At 37.5% G+C, this 22,086-nt stretch overlaps 1 protein-coding gene across 1 annotated transcript in view; it reads right to left on the bottom strand.

Moving 5' to 3' along the window:
- VAT1L (vesicle amine transport 1 like) overlaps positions 1 to 22,086 on the bottom strand; it is a 53,039-nt gene that overhangs the window by 13,033 nt on the left and 17,920 nt on the right. The window contains exons 5-8 of the mRNA XM_010162983.2: positions 21,682 to 21,824; positions 18,062 to 18,165; positions 16,785 to 16,840; positions 14,828 to 15,022 (exon numbers count right to left, since the gene is read on the bottom strand). Coding sequence (XP_010161285.2) covers positions 14,828 to 15,022; positions 16,785 to 16,840; positions 18,062 to 18,165; positions 21,682 to 21,824 — 498 coding nt within the window. The remainder of the gene's footprint in view (positions 1 to 14,827; positions 15,023 to 16,784; positions 16,841 to 18,061; positions 18,166 to 21,681; positions 21,825 to 22,086) is intronic.

Genomic DNA, 22,086 nt, shown 5'->3' with positions numbered 1-22,086 from the left:
CTTTCCTTATTCCTATAAGCTCCTGCTGACGTCAATGAGTATTTGTTTTGCCTCAGGAAAATTCAAAGAAAAAGAGGTTTTAAAGCTTTGTAATTAAAGAATAACAGAGCCAAGTCTTGCCAGCTTTTACTTACGGAGTCAACAGGGATAAAGCAGAAAAAAAGCAGAACCAAGATCAAATTAAATATTTTGAAGTACTAAAGAGCAGTGCCTAGATTACCAGTGTGGGGGAAGCTTTCCTACAAGGTAAAAGAGAAGAAAATATCTTGAAATTTGATTAAAACAGAATTCCAGCAAGTTAGGACAGCACAGAGGTATTCAGCACTTTGACAGTTAAAGACTAACATTTTGGTTGCAAGCAAAGTGCTATAGAAGGAATATATGTGTATTACCTTAGAAAAACCTGCAGAGTGAGAAGGAAAGCTATTTTTGATTTAAACTGGCACAGCACAGCTTTTCTCATTATCACTTGTTATTAACATAAGCTTGAAGAAAAAGAGAATTCTTTCTGCACTAATATAGGAAATAATTACATTACTTCCAAAGTCAAGAGTTGTTTCTGAAGGGTGGAGATTTGGTGAAGAAATCCCTGGAACACACTCAAGCAGAAAAGCCACATCTTGTGAAGCTTTAAGGATTCTGTGCTGGAATTTCTTTTAGAGCAGCAATGAAACCAAAACTCCTGGGCCCAAATCTTCTGCAGCAGTCTGTCTAGTCAGTAGCACAATACAATCATACTGACTCTACACTGAGATTAAGTCTTGGACCCAGCCTGAAGATGAGCAGTGTTGTGTGGAAGGGATACAGAACTATTGAGATAAAGTTAAAAAGTTCCTCAAATCCAATGAACAAAGTGGGATCCCTCCTTACATCACACTTCTGGTTGTAACTATATCCCTGTAAGCCACTGACTCCCAGCTGCCATCCGAGTCTTTGGAAGTGCTGGCAGAAATTACAACAGCATGGTCCCAATTTCTACTGGGTAGATGGCTTTAAGCACATCAAAGCCACGAGCAGAAGAGCTCAGAACTGGTCACTTTTATGATACCTTTCTCCATTCTGAGCAGTAATGCATCTTACAGTAAGTTGCAGCCAACTGTGCCCACAGGGACGCCCCAGATACTCCCGAACCTTGGAGTATTCAAGAGTGGCAGTTCAGATTCCACTCCAGTGAGTCTGGTTTGGTCTGCAGCAGCAGCTCTTACACTGGGGAAAATTCCTTTGGCTGCAAAGGAGGGTTGGCAGTCGCAGGCAAAAGAAACAGGCCCTCTGTATTTGGTTAAGATGCAGCAGTCTCCTGCCTAAATTAAATTAATATATAATGTTCAGTTTGGTGTATTCCTGTATTCCATCACAATCTGTTATAAAAATTTATGGCAGCAAATAAACTTTATGACATTCATCACTATACAATTAAAGAAAAAAAAGACATTTTATGTCGTTATTGACTATCAAGCTCCATGACATCAGTTTTTAAACTCTTGCCTCAGCAATGCTGCCTTGTGATCCCTTTGAAAAAACATTTGGAGAAAAAAAATGACCCACAAGCATGTCTCATTTGTTCTCTTTCACATGAGCATGCTCTAATAGAGTGACATTAAATTCTCCCCCTCCTCCACCCCTAGAACATGCAGACTTAATTATAAACACAATGCTTTGCGTAGTGGTGTATTTTTGTCTCTAATCATAGTGCTTAGACTGGAGAAGGTGAATGCTGTTGATCTCCCCTGCGCAGCCTTGCAGCAGCAATGCTGTCTGGTTACTGCTCTGTGGGAATCTGGCAGACAGAGATCCCTCTTCACACACAAGTGAAAGATCACACAGCCTTTCTGGAACTGGATTGTTTCACAGCCATAGGAGAATTCCAAGTCTGAAATACTTCCAGAACCACAGCTTTTCACACAGACTGTCTAGACACTTGCAGGACACTATTTAAAGCCAGAAGAATCTTTTCTTTGACACCACATTCTGAATTGTCTCTGAGTTAAGTAGCTGCAAGGTATTCCAGGCCAATCCACATCTTAACTGTGCCTCTGGGCTACTTGGGGGGTGGGAGGGAACCCAGTAAAACAGCTTGCAAAATATCAGGTGATTCTTGAACACGCATTTATCAACGATCAATGCCAATTCTACCAGGTTTTGGTACATGTGTGCAGTTACACCAGAATATAAATGAAACACCCCAAACTAGGCTCTTTTCTGCAGAGACTCTGCTTCATCTGAGCAACACTTGGGACTGTAGGGCCCTGATTCCTGAGGTTTCCAGGCACAGCAAACTTTACATTAACGCAGTGTTAAACCTTCACAGTGACAGCAACTGTTGTTCCAGACTCAAGGATATTTTGGGGGGGTGTAACCCTACTTCACTGTATGGCTACAGGCAAAACATTTGAATGGGATGCCTTGGTTTCTTTGTCTTTATGACAAGAAAAAATATTTACGTAGTTCATAGGAATACTGCTTTGTGCTACTCCATCAGTCACATGGCTCTTTAAAACATACTGCAATGAAGTGTGAGGCATGAATAAAGATAAACATTTAACTCATATGTGTTATTCGTCCTGGTTGCTCTGCCTCACTCCAGGATGCAGATGTCCACACACCATTTGGGTATGTCTGCATGTGCAAAAGAATTTGTACTATTATTGTTTTGCTACTCTGATAAAAAAATAGCTATTCTTTTTTAGTTGTGCATTTAGATCAAAAGACCTTCCAAGTCCTCTTGGATGCGATAAAACCAAAAACCCACATGTGATTACTTTCTTTCCCAAGCTTTTATCGGTACCTGTTTATTCAAATTTCTGGCAGCAACAAAACAGTTTACACAAAGGAGATATTTCTTTGTGTGTATCTCACTAGAGAGGACTGGTTTTGTTTTGGGAAGCTGCAAAACTATGGAAAAACTTTCCAAAAGGAAGGTTCGTTCTTTATCTCATATTATTTGACCAGCAGTCCATGCTGATGGCATCTATAACTCCCACCTCATTTGTCTTTCAGGCTTGTTTCAGTTCTCTAATCCACCAGAACCATCATTCAATAACTGCATCTTCACAAAAGACTGAATTCTATAGGCTCTTTGTCAGAAATTTCTCTGTAGCTTACAAGCACCACTGATTTTCCAGTATTTCTCATCCACACTTTTAAATCCAGACTTACAGCACTAGAACTTGCGTGACAGTAGTTTCTTTCTTTCTTTCTTCCCCCCACTCCCTTAACCTACCCTGTCATGGTCTCCCTTCTCTGTAGCAGTAACAGGGCTTGCTGACTGTGTCTTGCTTTCTTCTACTGGTTGAACTTTGTAATAAGATCCTGCCTCAGGAAAACACATGCTTCTTCCTCTACCCTTCCCAAATGCCCCGTGATTTTTTCCTCGAAGTCATGCACAAAACCTGTGACCAACATGAATTCTGCCACTGTAACTTTTCATCATATTTGCTAAATAATTCAAGTGAGGCAAATATTATTTTCTCCCAAGGACCTTCTATTACATGTTCCTCAGACCTTTCCTTGAGCTCTACTTTGAGTTTTATTTCACAATATGGGATCTTAAAATCAACAATAAAAAAAATTAATCATAAATTCCTGTATTACCTGTCTGCTTATCCCAAAGAACTTTAAGTCTTCTTTTATTACTACTAAGGAGAAGAAATCATGCTCTATTCCAGAACCACTATTCCAAACCATAGGAACTAAACTTACTGGTTACAAAATACAGTAAACTTTCAGTCTTCCAACAAGTAAATATGTAATCAATAAAAAGCCTTAACTCTGTAATTTCCAAAGTCTGAGAAGTTTTATATACAAATCCACCAACTAGGATCACATTACAAGAGCACATTAATATTGTGTCTTTGAAAAAAGTTTCCGTGTTCTTTCATTAACAATGGATTCTCTCCAATAAAATACATCCTTAATCAGTAAACCAGTTATGTAAATTCCTGAAACTCATCAAGATAAATCCCAAAGGTATCTAAAGATCCAAATGAGAAAATATTTTTCCTTTGATTTCTTGGTTTGGTTTTTTTGTTTGTTTGTTTTAGAAAGCAGTACCAAGAGGATTGCAAATCTAATTATTCATAAGTCATCATCATATTTTTCGATTGTTCAAGAAGCTCTCTAAGTCAGATCCTGCCACTGGGTGCCTAACTTAATTAAAATTACACTTTAACAAAAACAAAGCCCACTGATATATTACATTGTAATACTGCTGTAATGTTAGAGAGTATGATTCATCCTTATCCTCAGTTTGAGCTACATCAGTTTAAAGTAAGATTCAGCTAGGTAAGATGAAAGGTATTTGAATTTATCTTGTTTGCTAGTTGACAGTTTTACAATATATTTTGCAGTCCTATTTCCTTTATTACTTAATATTTCTCCTAGCACTGGTACAAAAAGTCTCATTTTAAGCCTATATTAAAGATCTTAACTCCACAGAAGTATTGTACCAATGTGATTGCTATAAAAATTGATTTACTTTACAACAAGTTTAATGCTCATGTGTGAATACTCATTCAGCTTAGCATTACCCTGTACTGACTGAAATCAAATTGCTATGTAATTGGTAGCAGGGAAGCCAAAGCAGAAGTATTCATCTGATAAAACGTCACTGATGCAGCTGAGACAGTTTCTAATCTAATTCAATTAAACTTGCATGTGCAGATGCACCAGAAAAAGCAAATGGCACATATACTAGCTACAGTAATTCAGGAAAAGAGGCAAAAACTTCAGTAACAGATATTTTACTGGCTCTAGGCTAATGTAGGCTTAACTGTAGGAACTCTTTAGAATTACACTGGATGTTTCCTTCAAATTGAAGGAAAAGATACAGCATGGTGTTACTTCTGCTACAGAATTCAAAGGTTATGACCTTTTCCCTTAGAAAGGTGTAAGATCTTTAAGATATTTTACCCAGGACATAATGATAGCATATAACAGAAAGAACCTCAAATTCTTCTCAGGTTATTGGTATTTGCTGACAGTAGGGAAATGCACTTTTACACCCACCACCTTTATTCCACTAAACTGAATGCATTTAAACAAAGATGTGGAGCTGCCTGTGATGTGGGAGGCTTTATTTCTTATGGATACAGCCTACATTTTCCCACATTTTCAAACGTGTGCACTTTAATATCACATTCAAAGCCTGACCTTTGATTTCAAACTAACAACCATAAAATCAAAACAATAGAAAAATCAGTTGCTTATTTGAAAACCTTAAATTACCTTGCTTCCCTTGCATATTGTTTTCTCTAAGTCAGTGATCATGACATACAGATTTGCCCTACAAAATATCTGTGTTCAATCATTCACAGCAGGCTGATACAGATAGGAACCTTTTAGTATCGACACTATCTGTTTTGCTGCCTTGGTGTTAATTTATATCATTATCTGTAATGAGAAATAATATCATTACTAAACTGCAATACCATTTAAAACTCTCAATTACCACATAAAATTTGGATTATATTATGCTAAGAGATGTCTTTATGCCCAAGAGTAATTTTGCTTTTGAAACTCATCTGTGTTTGAAATGATTGAAAAGAATATATGAGCCATTTTCATTAGGTGAGAACATTTTTCTTGATTAATGACTGTTATGCACTAAAATAAAGTGTTATTTTAGATACAATAATTGCATTTTGATCAGGGTAAAATTATGTAAACCAGAAAAGTGAACTTGCTTCCAACTAAAGTTTCCCACTATATTTAGAAACAGAGAATTTAATCATAGTATGTATTAATGTTGTAAAATGTTATAAAATCTTAAAGCTTTAAGACTCTAAAAATCACATGACAGGGAACTTTGTTCTCCAATACTTTGTGAAGAGTCTAGAAATTGTTTTTGATTAGGGAAATGACTCCATGAAACCCTGTTTTCCTGACTCTTGAGAACAGCTTAAATTCTATGACACAAGCAGTAAAAGTGAAGTGTAAACCAAACATGTTATAGCTAAACATGCAAGATAAATATAGAAGAAATATACTCTTATCTCCTGGAGTTATGCATACACATCAGTGTTTTTAAAGGTGTCCTTGATGTCTAAAGCGTATCTGCTCTGCTTTGGTAAAGCTTTCCCTAGCTAGGTGTCTGGTTATTTTCTTTCACGGGTACAGTAGCACCATATCAGTTCAATACATATGGAATGTGTGCCAATTTATTACTTAAAAGCCAGCTAATAAATTTCAGTAAGCAGATACTGTTGTACAATACTGCTTCCTCACAGTAATTAATCAGCTGCTTCCTTCATGTAACTGCTTTGGGTTTTTTTCCTAATAAAAGACCAACTAGTTTTTCCCATATACAATCTCCTGTTGCTAATTTAATTAACTGGAAGCATACGGCTAGTTTATCTTTAACAGTGCACACTTTCTTCAGTGGAATCTATCAATACTTCCTATATTATTTTCCTGCCTGCCTCCCCCACCCTCACATCATCCACCATGAACTAAGTGTACACGTTGTTTTCCTTTGGCCTGCAGTTACACAAAGCTATTATCTCTGTGACACACAAGGGCAAATAGAAACGACACGTATCGTGACTCACCACTGCACTTTCAACTTCCAGTGTCTCATGCCTTCTAGAAAAGTATTTTCTGCCTGTGTATCTCCATAACTAATTAATTCTTAGCAGTGTGCTTACTAAGTAGATTAGAGAAGTGCTGTAGCTGCAGGCTGTATTTATGTTAATTGAGAGAGGTTTAGTCTCACACTAGTCAGCTTCTAACCTCTGTTAACAGCAACACTTGCACACAGAATCAAGGTTCATCAGAAATACTGCCAAAACACTTTTCCATGCCCACTACTTCGTTCCAAAACATTAAGATACCATTCCCGTGAAATAGAACAGCTTACTGAAATTGGGCAGAACACAAACCCTTTGGGATTAGAGCCCCAATAAACACACTGAATCGCAAAGGCTCAGAGATGCTGAGATGCAGCCCAGGAGCTCTGCTGTTAGAGGCCAGAACTGGAAATTAGAGATTTTTCAGGCTGATCCATGACCTTTCCTCTCACATGCTGCATGGCACTAGGCAAGTGAAGATATCCATCATCTCTTTTGTTATTTATCTATTAAATGAGTATTATGGCATGAATATTCTCAGCATGCACAAAGGAACATTCTGAAGACTCTAGATGGTAAAATTGTTTAAAACACAGGTATTCAACTGGCAGGCTAGACAAAAGCTAAATTTCAGAAGCTGTACAGAAAATAAAAGAAAAGAAAGTACAGAGCTGAACTAAATTACTTCTTTAATTAAATTTAATTCATGTAGCTTGAATTTCATGAGTGTTTATGAATATTATATAGCAATTGAAAATAATTTACTTCTGCTTACATGCTTAGCAGACTTAAGTGAAGTCTGAGTTTCCTGAAACAGCTCATTTACCCAACCTGATTTTGTGGTAATCATACCTAGCGTCATGTATCTGAGGCCACAGTGTCTCTATCTATGTCCTGTCTTGCTTCTGTCTGTCTCACTCTTTTAATAAAATCATAATCACGTTACATTGCCATCAACAGTGTGCAAAGCCAAAAAGACTACTACTGGGTTATGCCATCACTCGCTGATACAGGTAGGAAGGGTAGAATGAATTATGAAGTAATATGAAGTCCTGTTAGACAGCATTAGATGGGGAAGGAATGTAAATGAAATTATATAGGCATTTAGTAGGAACTTAATAATTCATGTAAGAACAGCAAGGACCCCATAATCAGGTACACATAATGTTTCAGAAGGGAAAAAAAATGCAATACCTAATTAATCTCCAGTACTTTCAAGGTATATTTTAATCCTCTAAGCATATAGCACTGAACTTACTTGGAGTTTTAATTAATATTTACTTCAGATAAGCATCTTGGGAAAAATTCTTTGCAAAGTCTTTACTAAAAATCACCTTACTCATGGCTCAATTTTCATTCATTTAGAACTTGTATTAATGCTAGTGAGGTCAAAGTCAAGTGGAATAGCTTTCCCCTTACTCTTCCCAAGATTTGAAAGATATTTTGGCCTATAGCTGTATATAATTTGGGCGTGACCACAGAAGCAAGCTACCCTGAATTATTCAGGGTTTGCTCCTCAGTCTGCTTTCCTCACATCAGTAAGACATAGCTCCGTGCATTTCTGTAAGCTTTGATATCCACATGAAGCTTGTTTTAAACTTACGTTAGACTTGCTTGTATACAAAGAAACAATGGTGATGTACAGATAAAACATTTAATTTTACTTTGAACTACAGATGTTTATTTTATACAGTCAAAGGGAACAGAATCTCACAGACAGGAAGAACAAAGAGCTCTATGGCAGTATCACGGGACAGTGGATGTGCAGAGCCAATACCTGTGAGTCAGGAAAGCAGTTCATGAACTGTAAATGAAGCACAGTCAAAGAAATATTCACAGTATCAAAACAAGCAGACTCCACATTGTAGTGCCAGAGCAGCAATCACAGCAAAGGAAACACCGATACCTTCTTGGGAGTTTTCACAGAACGAGCTACATTTCCCTCTTTCTCCAATAACAGTGCCAAGTAAATTGGTTTATGCCTACGAAAAAATTATTCTTTTCTGTATTTCAGGGTGGGTTATTACTTTGGATAGACATGAACTTCCACTTTTATCATGTTACTCTAGATTATTTTGCACACCTTGAAAAACTAATACAATTTCTAAATGCTATAAAAGTCACTTGACTTCAAAAAGGGTGTAGTTTGCTCAGTTGAAGAATCTGTTTTCATCAAGCAGAAAAAACAAAAAACCTGCCCATGCCATTAGTATACTATCACTAAAAAAAAAAGAAATCTCAACTTGAGATGGCATTTAGTATTCATAATAAGGTACCAGCCTGATCTGATATTATCAGATTGCCCCCTTACTATGTTAAAAGTAACAAATGTGTTAATTTTCTCTATGTCTTACTACAGTGATACATGAAAGGCTTTTTCCTCTAAAGCTAGGATCAGTGAAAGGCATGAATAGCTTTTGATGACATTAAAGTCTCTGCTTTAGGGGGTTCACTGTTACTATTCTGCTACCATAGGTTTGAGATTTCCTGTCCCCTCACCCTGAATAGTGTTGATATCATTGATATCTAAAAGCATGCACTGAGATGGTCATCTATAAAAGGGGATGAAATTAATTCAGTGGGGAAAAAAGAAAAGACAAAACCCAAGCAAGTTTACAGTACTTGAATCCTTTGAAGCCACAGAGCAGTGCTGAAAACAGACATATGATGGCTCTGCCCTCCCCAAAACATGTTATATATTCTGTATGGGAAGTGTTCCTTCTTCCAGTTCTCATCACTGGATTGGATCTTGGTAAGGCTGCGATCTCAGATGTGACATTTCTACTGTTTCCTTTGCATGCTAATAACATTGAAAACTAACACAGAGCACAGAAAGTATCTGAGAACAGCAACATATGAGAAAGTGTTTCTTTTAAAGGATATTATTGTATCAGCAGGTATTCTATAATGATAATATAATGTGATCACTTGCACTGTAGTCCTTTCAGGTTTAGGTTCTTAAACACAGCTGGATTTCTCCTTAGCAATTTACTTTAAAGAAAAGCTCTGGCTTTCAGACAAGGGAACCTCACTTACACAAAAACTATACTTACAGCTAGACCTGCAACATCGCTTATAATTATTCATCAAAAAACCCTGTGACTGATAGTGCAGCGATCCTCACAAACTAAATTAAGGTGCAGGGCTCTTTCCAGTTAAAAACATTCTATGCACTGACCACAAGGCACAGTCATCAGAGCCCTCTGATGCTTATATCAACATCCATGGGACTTGATCCGTAAGTGTATTTAGTGCCTTAATTCCTCTGATTTCAATCACAGCTGAGTGCCACAGTATGTTCCTGGATCTGAGCTACAGTTATGTTACTATTTGCCAAGTAAGGAATTTAGCTAAAGACATGATTCCATTATCACTACAAAACCATGACCTGGGGTGATGTTCAGCGCCTACTATAAGGTACTGGCCTGATCTTGTAATATTATCTGATTTTAATAGAAAGTAGCAACTGTGTTCCACAGGTTTCAGGATCTTCTGGCCCCAAGGCAGTCCAGGTCTTTGATACGGTTATTACTATGTAACAGAGCACTCCTTTAAATCATGGCAGAGACAAGAACGCAATGAACTCTGGTACACAGAACAGGTGTGTAGTCAGGTTGTCTTTCCATAATCTCACTGGTCACCCACATGGACCAAAATAGCATAGATCTGAAAACTTTCTGACATAGTGAGAGTCCTTTTTGAAACAGGTGGTCTAGTGTGAGGGAAAGGGGCCTACAGAGATGTTGAAGATATGGACCATATTTTGCACTGTCACTTTCCTGCCTGGCAGTTCACGTGCAAGAATTTGTTAGTTTTGTTTTACATGTTATCAGTGCTACTTTTAACTGCTGTAAATCACCTAAAGAAGGTGCTTACAACTTCTATGTCAATAACACATTCTACCTTGAGTGTATATTTTCTTTTGTAGTTATAAAAAGCTGAAGAAAACAGAATTTTAATAGGTGCAACATGTACATTTTTATTCAACACATTGGATTTTTTGAGAAACTTCAGTTTTCATCCTGCTTAATAATCTAGAACTGTCTACTGTGTGAAGCCAAAGATTCACAGACCCTCAGGAGAATGCTAATGCATAAATGCACACTACAAATTAATCAGAACGAAGAGTGACTAACTGCAAATTAAGGATAAGTAGTTACTAACAAAAACAACCACAAAGCTCAAATATTCAGTGAATACTAATTCTGTTTTAAACTCTATTTGTAATGAAATGCAATCTTACAATCAGCTTTTTACTACAGAACAGTAATTTGTAGATGGTGCATGCTTAAAATATCTTGTCTTTTAAACACTTGACTGCATAAACAAAGCTGCAAAATAGCAAGACATCTCAACAGCAGCGAGTTTATCGTATGACTTTGCTCATCTCATGATGAACACTTTCCCAGTTAGACTTCCATTTATAAATATCTATGGATTTTTTAACTGTCTCTCTTAGTTAAATCTTTCTTGCATTAACATCATAAAATGGCCTACTTGAGAACAGATTTGACTTTACTAGGATTTACGGATGTAAATTTGAGATAAAAATTACCCTTCCCAAGCCAACATCAACACATAACATATCAATAGAAATAGTTTTGCTCCATAGCAGTAGTCAATAGTCTAGATCCTGATCTCCCTTGTGTCAGCAATAATCTGATGCACTGAAGAAAAAGTCACTTTTAAGTTTCCATCCAGAATAAATTCTGTCCCACTTTCTCTTTAGTCAATTGGTAAGTTTATTTCAGCAGACTGTACTGAAGAGGCAGGGAAATCCTCATTCTATAGAAAAAAGGTCTGTGAAACTACGAGTCCTTCCATTGACTTCCATGGCCTTTGGATGAGGCCCTAAACCAGAGAAATTGGACCACTGGAAAGCATTATATCCTAATTAGAACAATCTCACTGACACCCAGACCAACTTTTATTCTTCCACAGGAATAGTATCAAGCTAAGTCTGTATAACAATTTCTGAACACTGCTATCTTGAATATTATTCAACAATCAACTAGACATCACTGAACATACACTACAACATGACAGACAAATGAGAATCTAGTAACTTGCTCTAAACCCTGTATTACTGCCACTTGAAACACTTTAAAAGGCAAAGTCTTGTTGCAATTACAATATTCTCTAATCAGTATCTTCTTTTCAATTCAAACTGTGTACTCCTGCAGAAAGTATTAAGAACTAGATGCTGTCCAAGGAACCATACCAGGCTTTGAGAGCCAAGGGGAACAACACTGTAGATAGAACTCATCCTCTTCTAAGACTGCGAGATGCATTTCTGCTCCAATACATATATTGCTAATGCAACTGATACAGGTTTGAAGAGATAAATGTTTGTACTGTAATACAGTTTTGGAAAATAAACAAGTGTCTTCCACACTGGCTCTAAAGAATCTGCATTAATTTGTGAATCGGTATTTGCACAAAGGAATATGTGAAAACAAATGCAGATAGAGAGCAAATAAAGCAAGCTGAAGGGCTATGTTGGGGATACACCTTCCATATATAGATCAAAACTCTTATGTATGTGATGATACATTCAGGTATGAAACATTAAACTTTTTGAAAGGTGTCCCATAGCCAAGGCTCCTTTGAGATTTTTTTCTTAAAGTATTTTAATTTTTAATATCACTTACTGGATTCAAGCTCATCTCTATGGCAGAATTACTACTCAGAGGACAAATGGAATCTCCTGTGAGCCTCTGGAGAAGGTGATATTCTTCCATAGAAAACTATTCATTCATTTTCAAATGCCATGCAGAGAGTCTACCTTTCTGCCTCTCTCTAGTTAAACATACTTATTCTCAGTGCTCTTTTAAGTCAGAAAATTTCCTCAGGAAACATCAATGGTAAAAAGTGGTCATATAGATTTAGTCTCTAATGAAGACCGCTGGTCAAATAAAAGTGGACATTTGGAGAAAACCAGGCTTACACAACAGGAAACAAAAAGCTATCAAAGGTCAAACTCTGAAGGGAGAAGATGATAGAGCTATGGAGTTAAAAAAAGAAACCTGCCAAAACAGAACAAAAATACATACCAACCTTTCTTCAGCCTGGTTCCACCTAGTCCTCAGCTATGACACATTTTTCTGTGTATCATAATAAATTGAGAGTCCACACTAAGTTATTTTTATACCTACAAAAACATATGCCCAAAATAATAATGCCACGAATGAGTAATATTTCAATAATACTCTGCAATTGATTAAGGACACTCTCGTGCTGTTATATCCTTGAAGATAGTAGCCAGACTCTTCCTTTGTAAATTACCACATGGAAAGTGAGCAGGCGTGATAAATGAGCTGTACTTTTCTAGACTGCGCTTTTTAACAGATGTATTTACACATTTCACAATCTAACGGTAGGGATGGTGCATGTTACTGCCAAACGTTAGATGAAATGTTATCAAACAGAAGTCTTCCAACAAATTCCCAGCACTCTGACTATTAAATCAGCCTGCCATGTGTAATTTTTCATGTTTTGTCCTTGATCAAGATTTTTGAAGCTATTGTTACTATTTTAATTATCCTTTTCTTACTCGCCAATACATGAAAAGCACATATTTACATGAACAAAGAAATTGCAGAATGCCTATCTAGAGACTTGTGCCACTTAAATTTTTTAAATACTTCATAAGCTTATTTAATAACTAAATAAACCCCTCCACATCAAAAACCTAAATCTGATCCCATTTCTGTTTCATGCTGCCCTTCAAATGTCTCTGCCTTTCAGACACCAGCAGAGGATTTTCTCTTGCCTGAGCCAGCTGCTCTTTAGCACAACTTTTAATTTTCCTTAAGCAGTTTGATGGTGAGAATCAGCCATTCCCATGCCACTGGCTGGTAAAACCCCCAAGTGTTCCTGAGTTGCCATCAGTGACAGTGAGGCCTCAGGTAAACATTTTAGAGAAACAGGAAGAGATTGCTGGGGAAGCTGTCATTCCTCTCTGTTTTGCCAGAGAGGAACAAATAGAGTCCATATCTTGCTGGACCGTTTGCATCTGCTGCACCACATAAAATGGCATGCTGGGGTATGCTGGGGCATGAACAGAAACATAGTTCCCACATTAGCACAGCCTAAGGCAGTACATGCTTTGTCATATAACCTGGCCCAGGTATGTACAAGCCCCAGTGAGCACTCCAAGAACTCTCACAGGCTGTCAAGACTCACCACACAACTCAAGATACCTTACCTGTGTCCATGACGATGGTGGTGCTGTAATGCCACTTAAATAATGAACAACATGCTGGGCTCAAAACCCTGTCCTTAGGGCACTCAAAATCTTAACAAAATACAATATTATTAAAGTATTAAGTCTAATGATTTCTGTTTCCTCTTCCATGGATGCATGGTAGTACCAGCAAATGTGTTCAGACACAGACTGAATTTTGTTGCAGTGCCTTCTGAATAGCAACCATACAATGATACAACCACAATCCACATTCAGCAGAGCTCTTGCAGATCATGAATCTTAAGTGATGTGTCAGCCTCAGTGCACTTCACAAACACATAAAACAAAAATATTAATCTGGCAGTGCTACTATAATGATGCTGTTTCTTTACATGTTAACATCTGTTCACACCTCCAAAAATACTTATTTATCAGCATCTTATGTATACAGGTCTCAGAAACAGTGCTTTGGTCAAGGGGCTTATAATTGCCCAGGCTATGATCAGATTAGTTTCTTTATGTGTCTTTAAGGAGAGCTGAGCAATCAGAAGGAAAAAAGATTCAAAAACCCCACACTCCACAAATGTAACTTACATTAAAAGTGACTTCTGATTTGATTGCCTGTGACATTTTCAGTAACTTCCCAAAAACCTCCAAGCTTCCAGGGTTTGCTAGCACAAATATAACACTAAAGCTTATGTATTTGATTGCTTCCTCAGAATAGATTTGAAGTTGTTTTCAATTATAATGTCTGTATTTCAGGCCACACTTGTTAGTCACGTTTCATGAACTTAAGAAACAGAAGCAATTTTCTAAGATTGAAAAAACACATTTATTATTAGTATTTTCAAGAACTCTGCACATAGCATTTGAAACACCAGAAATATTTGTTAGAGAAGTGTATGGATAACTCTGAACCATGGAGTTTCTGGAGAGCAGGAGCTTTGGAGGCAACGAGCACAAAATAAAAAAAAGCAGAATACATTAATAACTAGAATACATATTTCAATCTAATTTTACATTTAAAAGTGCATATATTTCAGAAATTTCAAAATGGGAAAAGAAATCTTGTTCCTACCTCTTCCAAAGCCCATAATGAATCAACCACAGGCTTGATCTTCTTACTGTTATATAGATTTAGGAGTTTGTCCATCACACCCTTGATCAGGCCACCTCGATTCTGTTTGAAAAGCAGATTCAACAGGGAAAATCCAGCAATGACTTTGTTCTCCTCGTACAGCTTGATAGGATTTACTTTCTCAACCTGCCACCACTGGAAAGCAATAAACAACAGCAGGGTTAGAAAAACATTTTTCAAGATATACTCAGGAACGTTCACAAGAAAACTGTCTGAGCAGATGTGATGTACGACTCATCTGTCAGATCTGAAGCAACAGCCAAGAGAAGCAGTAAAGGTTTTATTTAAGGAAGTGGCAAAAAAGTATGCAGCTGACTGACATGTGGAAATAAAACACAGACTTGTGTTGCATGAGATTAGGGTGTTAGAAAAACGGTGAACTGCTCTGGGTTTAGGACATGGGTCTAGAACTGAGGAATTTGGTCTTCCCTCCTTTCTTCTGCTATCCTCCTTTGTTATCTCCAGAGAGCCATGCACGCTTCCCGAATGTTCACAAGCAACTCTTGACTATTACTCTTCTCTCAAAAACAAGGAAACCACACACAGCTTATCAGCTTCCATTTACTTTTCACCCATTATGATGTTTGTGATATTTGAGCAAGGCTCCTAATATCTAATGAAGTTATTTTATCTCATTTAGCCCAAGAATATCCTTGACACTGAGATCCTGCTTCCTAGCAAGTTTTATTTGAATGGGTCAATTTTTAATTAAAATTTTCATATAATTTTGATGAGTTAATTTTGCAGTATAATTACATACAGAAATTGGTTATACTTTTATACAAAATTTGATATGCTGTTTTTATTATTAATTTAATTTATGCATATTTATTCACTCAATAAATACCAGTACTATCTGAAAAACATTTCAGCTGAAATTGATTTCATTGAGACAACCTACCCTACAAACTCTACACATCTGGATATGTTTATATTAACATTTAAAAGGCTGCATAGTAAAGATTATCTTGTTTTAGTTCACAAATGCAGGACAGCAACAAAGATTGTGCCACTACAGCCATTAAGAAAATGTAGGAGGCAAAGAATAACTTCTTGCTACAGTCTTTGATTTATCTTGTTTTCAACTACACAGAGACTTTTGAAGCTAATTTCTCCTGGGAAAGGGCTGTTGCTGGAAGCTGTAAATGAGCTCTTGGCAGAAAGCTCATATGACAGATCTTCAGTCAAGACTTCTCCCTCTTTTTTTTTGTGTGGAGGAATCACTTTCACTCCTAGATAACATATTTCTCACTAGCAGTTTATCTGATACTTTTTCGATCTCTAGGATTTCTGCGCAGATTTTTGTTGTAGTAAGCAGAAAAAAATAAAAATTAACATTTGAATTTTGGGTTTGCTGACATTGTCAATTAGGAAACAAATGCAACATTATCATCTCTTTGATGTCACTTGAAATGAACATGGAGAACTGAAAAATGCATTTCTGTGTGGAACTAACTTCTGAAAAGCTGGAAATGACTGGACACAAGCCTCATCTTAAAAGATGTATCTCCTTTAATATCTATCTCCTTAAATTCACTCCACTGTCCTGACAGTCTTTTCAGATAAGAGGAACCTACAGGGTACAATTATCCAAATCCATGGAGATGATATTCTGCCATAAGTAAATAAATAACACAGTCTAACTTCAAACAGAGCTGTGTGAGTGCTGTATGTCTGACAGCTAACAATTTGATCATGCATTGCACACAGATCCAGTTCCTGTCTAGCTGTCATACCAGAAGAAAACATGTCAGACCACACTGCAGTCAGAAAAATGCTCTCTTTAGTACCATCAAAAGTAACATCTTAGAGATAAATGAGAATGATAAAGATGAAAATGCTACAGAAAAGACTGAAGTTGGAGAAAAGAGCAGAATCACAGCACTGGGACACTTACTGATTTTGCAAAACTGAAGAAGCTTTTTGTCTCCCCAGTAACCATGTTAGATGAACCTGTAAAGATGAGTATATTCACACACAACTTATTACATAATAACAAGCAGAGCACTTAATATACGTAAAATAATTTTCCATTATTTGTATTTAAGGAAAAAATAAAAACTAAACAAAACATCTCTCCAGTTTTAAAAGGGATTAGTATAATTTGGGAATAAATAACATAAAGGCCAAGGTGAGTGAGCCCTACAGGTTTATAGTTATTCTGAGATAAAGAAAAACAATCTATCACATCTTCCAAAACCAGGAACGGGTTAAGTGCTACTGGGCATCTTGACACCACAACTCTTCTATAGCTTTTTCCTTCTCTGCAGTAAAATGCCACTTCTGTCTGACACACTATTATTTAGCAGCTATCACCACACAGGTGTCCCGTCTCTGTATCTGTAAAGATACATTTATCTGATCACTACATGTGTGAACATACCTGCAACCTGTTAAAAAGCACAATGAGAATTCACTGGCTGGGACTTCATTACAAATAGGCAACCAGGTTGGCTTGTAGAGTCCAAGCAGATACCCAAGTGACAATGTGTTTGTTATTGCCACCTGCTAGCTAGATGAAAGCCCAAGGAAGCAGGTGTGCTCATCCACGATGCCACTGCACCTTCCACTGTGATTAAGATATAGTCTACATTTCAGAAGTTTAGCAATCCCTTCAGCTGTCCTCCTAGAGAACCTTGGCCTGCTTAATCAACACACAAATGGCAGAACTGCAGGAAAGTAAACTGCATTTACTTGGTATGTGGAACAGTCCATGTACATGAAGGGAAATTTGTGAACAGAAGCCTGGGCTTGAATTCTTCAAAGTCATGTCAAATAAAAACACCGTTCTTCCTGAAGTCTTCCTCCAAGCCTCCCTCCCACAAGAACATTATTACAGTTTCCTCGGCCACATTGTGATTCCTATCGTGTGCAGAATAGGAGATCCAAGCTTTCTCCTACACTTCTCATACTTCACAAAAATAATGTTTAATAATCTGAAACACATTCAGTTTCACTTTTGGGGATTTAATTTTTTTTAAGAGTTTCTTTGTGTTATCTATTGTTTCTCAATAATTTAGTCCATGTGGAGCTGCACTAAAATCCTGGATTGGAAATGGTCAAATTGAGAAAGTATAGCATGACAGCCTCCAGTTCAGACTTGGGTTATTTTAAGAGATTTTAAGCTTTGCAAAGCTTTAGTTTTGAAATAGGTACCTGTTTTTTTCCACTCACCATACAAAATGTAAGTCCCAAGTGGTTTGAGAAGACTGAGGCCTTTTCCAGTATTTTCTCCACAAAGACAGTCCAAAACAATATCTACTCCATCTGTTGAGATTCTAAAAACAAGAAAGAAATCTCAGTTTGGAATAAGATCCACGGGACTGGTCAGCCAACATGATACAGGCTGACTGTTAACGTGACACATTTTCCAGGTACTTTAGAAAGGACTCTAAGGCTGAGGCTTTGACTACGTGAGAACCTTCTCCCCATCAAAAGACAATTCAAATTCATTCAGTGCTGGAATTTGAGTTTGCTGGGATAGCCAACCCACACCTTTCAGGCTTAGAACAGTGGCAAACCATCCTGTCCCCCCTTTTTGAGGTCTTTCAGTAAAATTACATTATCAAAAACCCGGTGACAGATATAAAGCTCTTTTTGAGTGAATGTGAATGTCAGAGAAGGTCTTTTTTGTGTCAATGAATGACAGAGAAAAATGATATTTTTGTTATTCACATCATCTTATATTCTTTTTCTGAATTCATAAGGAAACAGATCTTATCCTAGCTCTTCTCAGATAAAATGATGTCCTTGTAAAGTTATTTAGAGACTCTTCTGTTTCAGACTTTGTATCAACTAGACACCAGCAAAGAATTAAATCAAGCAAGAAGTCACCAAGAGCTAGAAACCCAGTTCTAAGGATAAAATCAGACCATATTATAGAAAGCAGAAAATATTTCTACTGTTTCAATAAGCAGGTTGCACGTTTATAATTTTCCAATAAATAGCTTTGTGAATGCAATGTCAATATGACGCTGAAAAAGAGAAAAATAGTCAAATATCTTGATTTAGTTATTTTTTCCTAGCAAAACACCAGCCTGCAAAATTCTATCACTACTTTCGCCTAATATCCTACTTCTTAACTAAGTCAACAGCCCAAGCAGTAGTTTGATTAATACTCCTAAACAATTATGCAAATAACTGGTGCAGACACTACAAGAAAATTGCAACCTGGAGACTTTCAAAGGTTTAAGGGGCAGTCAATAGCATCTAACCCCCAGGAACATCAATTAGCTCCTGATGACCATGCCTTCTGCAGTGGTGTGACTGCAATTAGAAGTCAGGAAAGAAGTAAAGCTTTATGGCTTGTAACGCCACTTTCTGTTTCCTCACAAAACAAACCTGATACTCAGACATCCACTGGTTACAGCAACAAAATCAGACAACTTTACTCTTTGGTACTGCTGCTGTATGTGGGGCAATACATTTTTTATATTCAGGCCACTGGATGAGTTTTTCTCTGTAAATGAATAATGACTTTGCAATCGAACAGCTTTTGGTAGCTTCCACGGTTGAACTGGTTCCTCATCCCCTAGGAACATTTCCATGTCTGTAACACCTCTGTGTTTTGGGGTTTTTGTTTGTTCATTTGTTTGGGGTTTTTGAGGTGGGTTTTTTTGGACTTTGTTCCCTGATGAAAGCTCTTCCCTGGAGTATCCCAGTCACCTGCAATAAAGCAGGTTCCTACCTCTATCCTTTTGTCACCACAGGCCCTTTCCTGCTTCACAGCCTCTTAACAGATGAAGAGCCTTCCCCTTCCCCTGGGGCTCCCCATGACCCAGTGCGCAGCAGGCAGGCAAAAGCAGGATTAGCTGTCTTCCCTGCTGGATGGCCAAATATTTTAAGCAGAACACAGTATACAGCTAATACCCAGCAAACCAAACAACTGCACTGTTCACTCACTGCCTCTTTCAAAAGGCAAGCTAGAAATTCAATTTGTCCTTACAGCATTCTCAGAATTACCACTGTACTTTTTATTTAAATTTTTCAATGCAAAGTCAAAATACACAGGTGTGAGCAACAAATCAGAGTATTATCATGTTCTGCAGGGTGTCATTCTGATCAGGACTATCAATTGTGCTAACACTACACACCTCTGTACCAGCAAAGAAGCACACACTAGCTAATTGCTCCTACATCTTATCTTTTGTACCCACTGGTTTTCTCCCTCTTCGGTCTATTGCAAGGTGAAAGTATGTGAAAATACAGGATGACCAAAAGGGATTTTAACAGATTTAACAGAGCAGAATTCCACCCCTTCATAACCAGGTCTCCTTTTGATTTCAGTACTTACGGTCTGTTACACAGAGTCAGGGATGCTGTCAGGGAACTCTCCCCCTGCCCAAAACCCCCCCCCAAAAAAACCCCTCCAAAAAACCTCAAAATCTGTCCTGATGAAGGGCAGAAGCCCTCAACATTATCTGCAATCATAAAGTTATCAGAAGTTAGAGGGGCTTTATTCCTGTTTTTAAGCACTAATTTCTGTTGCAGCTGCTCCGACAACACATACCCCCTTAGATCAGATCTTCCGCTGCCCCTGTCAAGAATTAGGATTAAGGTTGGTTGGTGCTGAACTCCAATTAATGTTTTCAAGTGTTCTTTCTTGCTGAATCAATGTTTGTAAAGTGGGGAATGCTAGAATTCAGCCTTCACTACAAGATTTTTCCAGGGGTAGCAAAACACTTAGGTATGCAAACCTCCCCAAGAGCCAGGCTATCAAAGGGCTGGAGAAACGTGCTGCAATTCCTCTGAGCTGTAAGAGAGTGGCAGGGGTGTAATCTGCTGGACAACTGTCTTTTTTGGTGAAACTTCCCATATGGAAAAATTTTCCTTTGATATAAAATGTCCTTTGTGATGGATCATTTAAAATGTTGTCTTAAGCCCTTGAGAGTGCTTCAGAGAAGTAGCAAGACACCCCACTTTCTCCTCCAGCACTAGTCTGGATTGCTAACATCTCAGACAAAAGTCTGCCATACACTCAGGGCTAGTAACCCTCACCCTAACAGACCTTCTGAGACTGCACGTCACTCTGAGGCATGCCCAAGTCTGATAGGAAGCCTGTCAACTGTACTACCTTGGGGGGCTCCTTTGAGAAATTTCTTGGTTTATGACCAGCTAATCTACTATTTTGACAGATACAAGATGAAGGGGAAAACATTATTCTTATCTGTCTGACCTGTAAAATCAAAAAGACATTTTTTACTAAGATTTTCTTATAAATTTTAAAGTTTGGCCACCTGTATCAACATCAATATTTAAAAACAGTTAGACAAACCAAAAACCAAAGTATTTGAAAGCACGTAAACAGAAACACACATGAAGACTTCAAAAGCCAACAGGATGATTCTAATCTGAATGCAAACAAACAAAATCTAAGGATCTGGAATTAAAACGGACATCATGTGCTCCGATATCAATCCCTGGCAGAGGATAAAAACCCAGGCAGACAGAAAAACAGCAGAGATCTCCAAAGCCTGGGTAACTTACAGATCCAGTGGAAATGTCTTAGTACATTACAGTGAGCTCCTACATATGCAGATAATAGCAAACTACATCATTCTGTTAAGATCTTTATTCTTTTCCACTTATTTTACTTTGTCTGCAACAGATGTCCAAGTATGAACATGGACTAACAAAGCTTATGTGGCTTAAAAACAAATAGGGAGATGGAAATCTGGAATAAACTACAGTTCCCAAATTCACAAATTTCTTCCCACAAAATGATCAGCTCAGTGTCTTTCATCATATTTTGCCAGATACTGTACAACCCTTACTCATAAAAAAAAAGAGATTACCTTTTTACTTCTTGAACATAGTCTGCATTTCTGTCAAACAGGTGAGTGACTGAGTCTTTGATTGCTTCATGTTTGAAAGATGAAGCTGTTCCAAAAACAGTAACGTTGGGAACAGTTGAACAGAGCTGAGCAACAGCTTGACCCTGAAAACACATTATTATGTTAGTTCACTGACATGGAAATTGGTTGACAGACTTCGCAGTTGCTAATTCACTCATGACACAGCAAAATCCAAGACCAAACATGCACAAGGACTTCCCAAACTCACTTCTTGGCAGTGCAATGCAGTTCAGCCACAGGGAAAAAAATACACTTAAATCAAAAGGATATTCTGAAGACAGAGCAACTGCAGGAGTAGAAGTAATAAAAGTAATTTAATGTATCAAACATTGTATTGGAAAAGAG

The sequence above is a fragment of the Antrostomus carolinensis genome, unplaced genomic scaffold, assembly GCF_000700745.2.
Source record: "Antrostomus carolinensis isolate BGI_N321 unplaced genomic scaffold, ASM70074v2 scaffold5202, whole genome shotgun sequence".
In the NCBI taxonomy this organism is placed as follows: domain Eukaryota; kingdom Metazoa; phylum Chordata; class Aves; order Caprimulgiformes; family Caprimulgidae; genus Antrostomus; species Antrostomus carolinensis.
The sequence above is the reverse complement of the archived record's forward strand: the minus strand, read 5'-3'. Positions and strand labels throughout refer to the sequence as shown.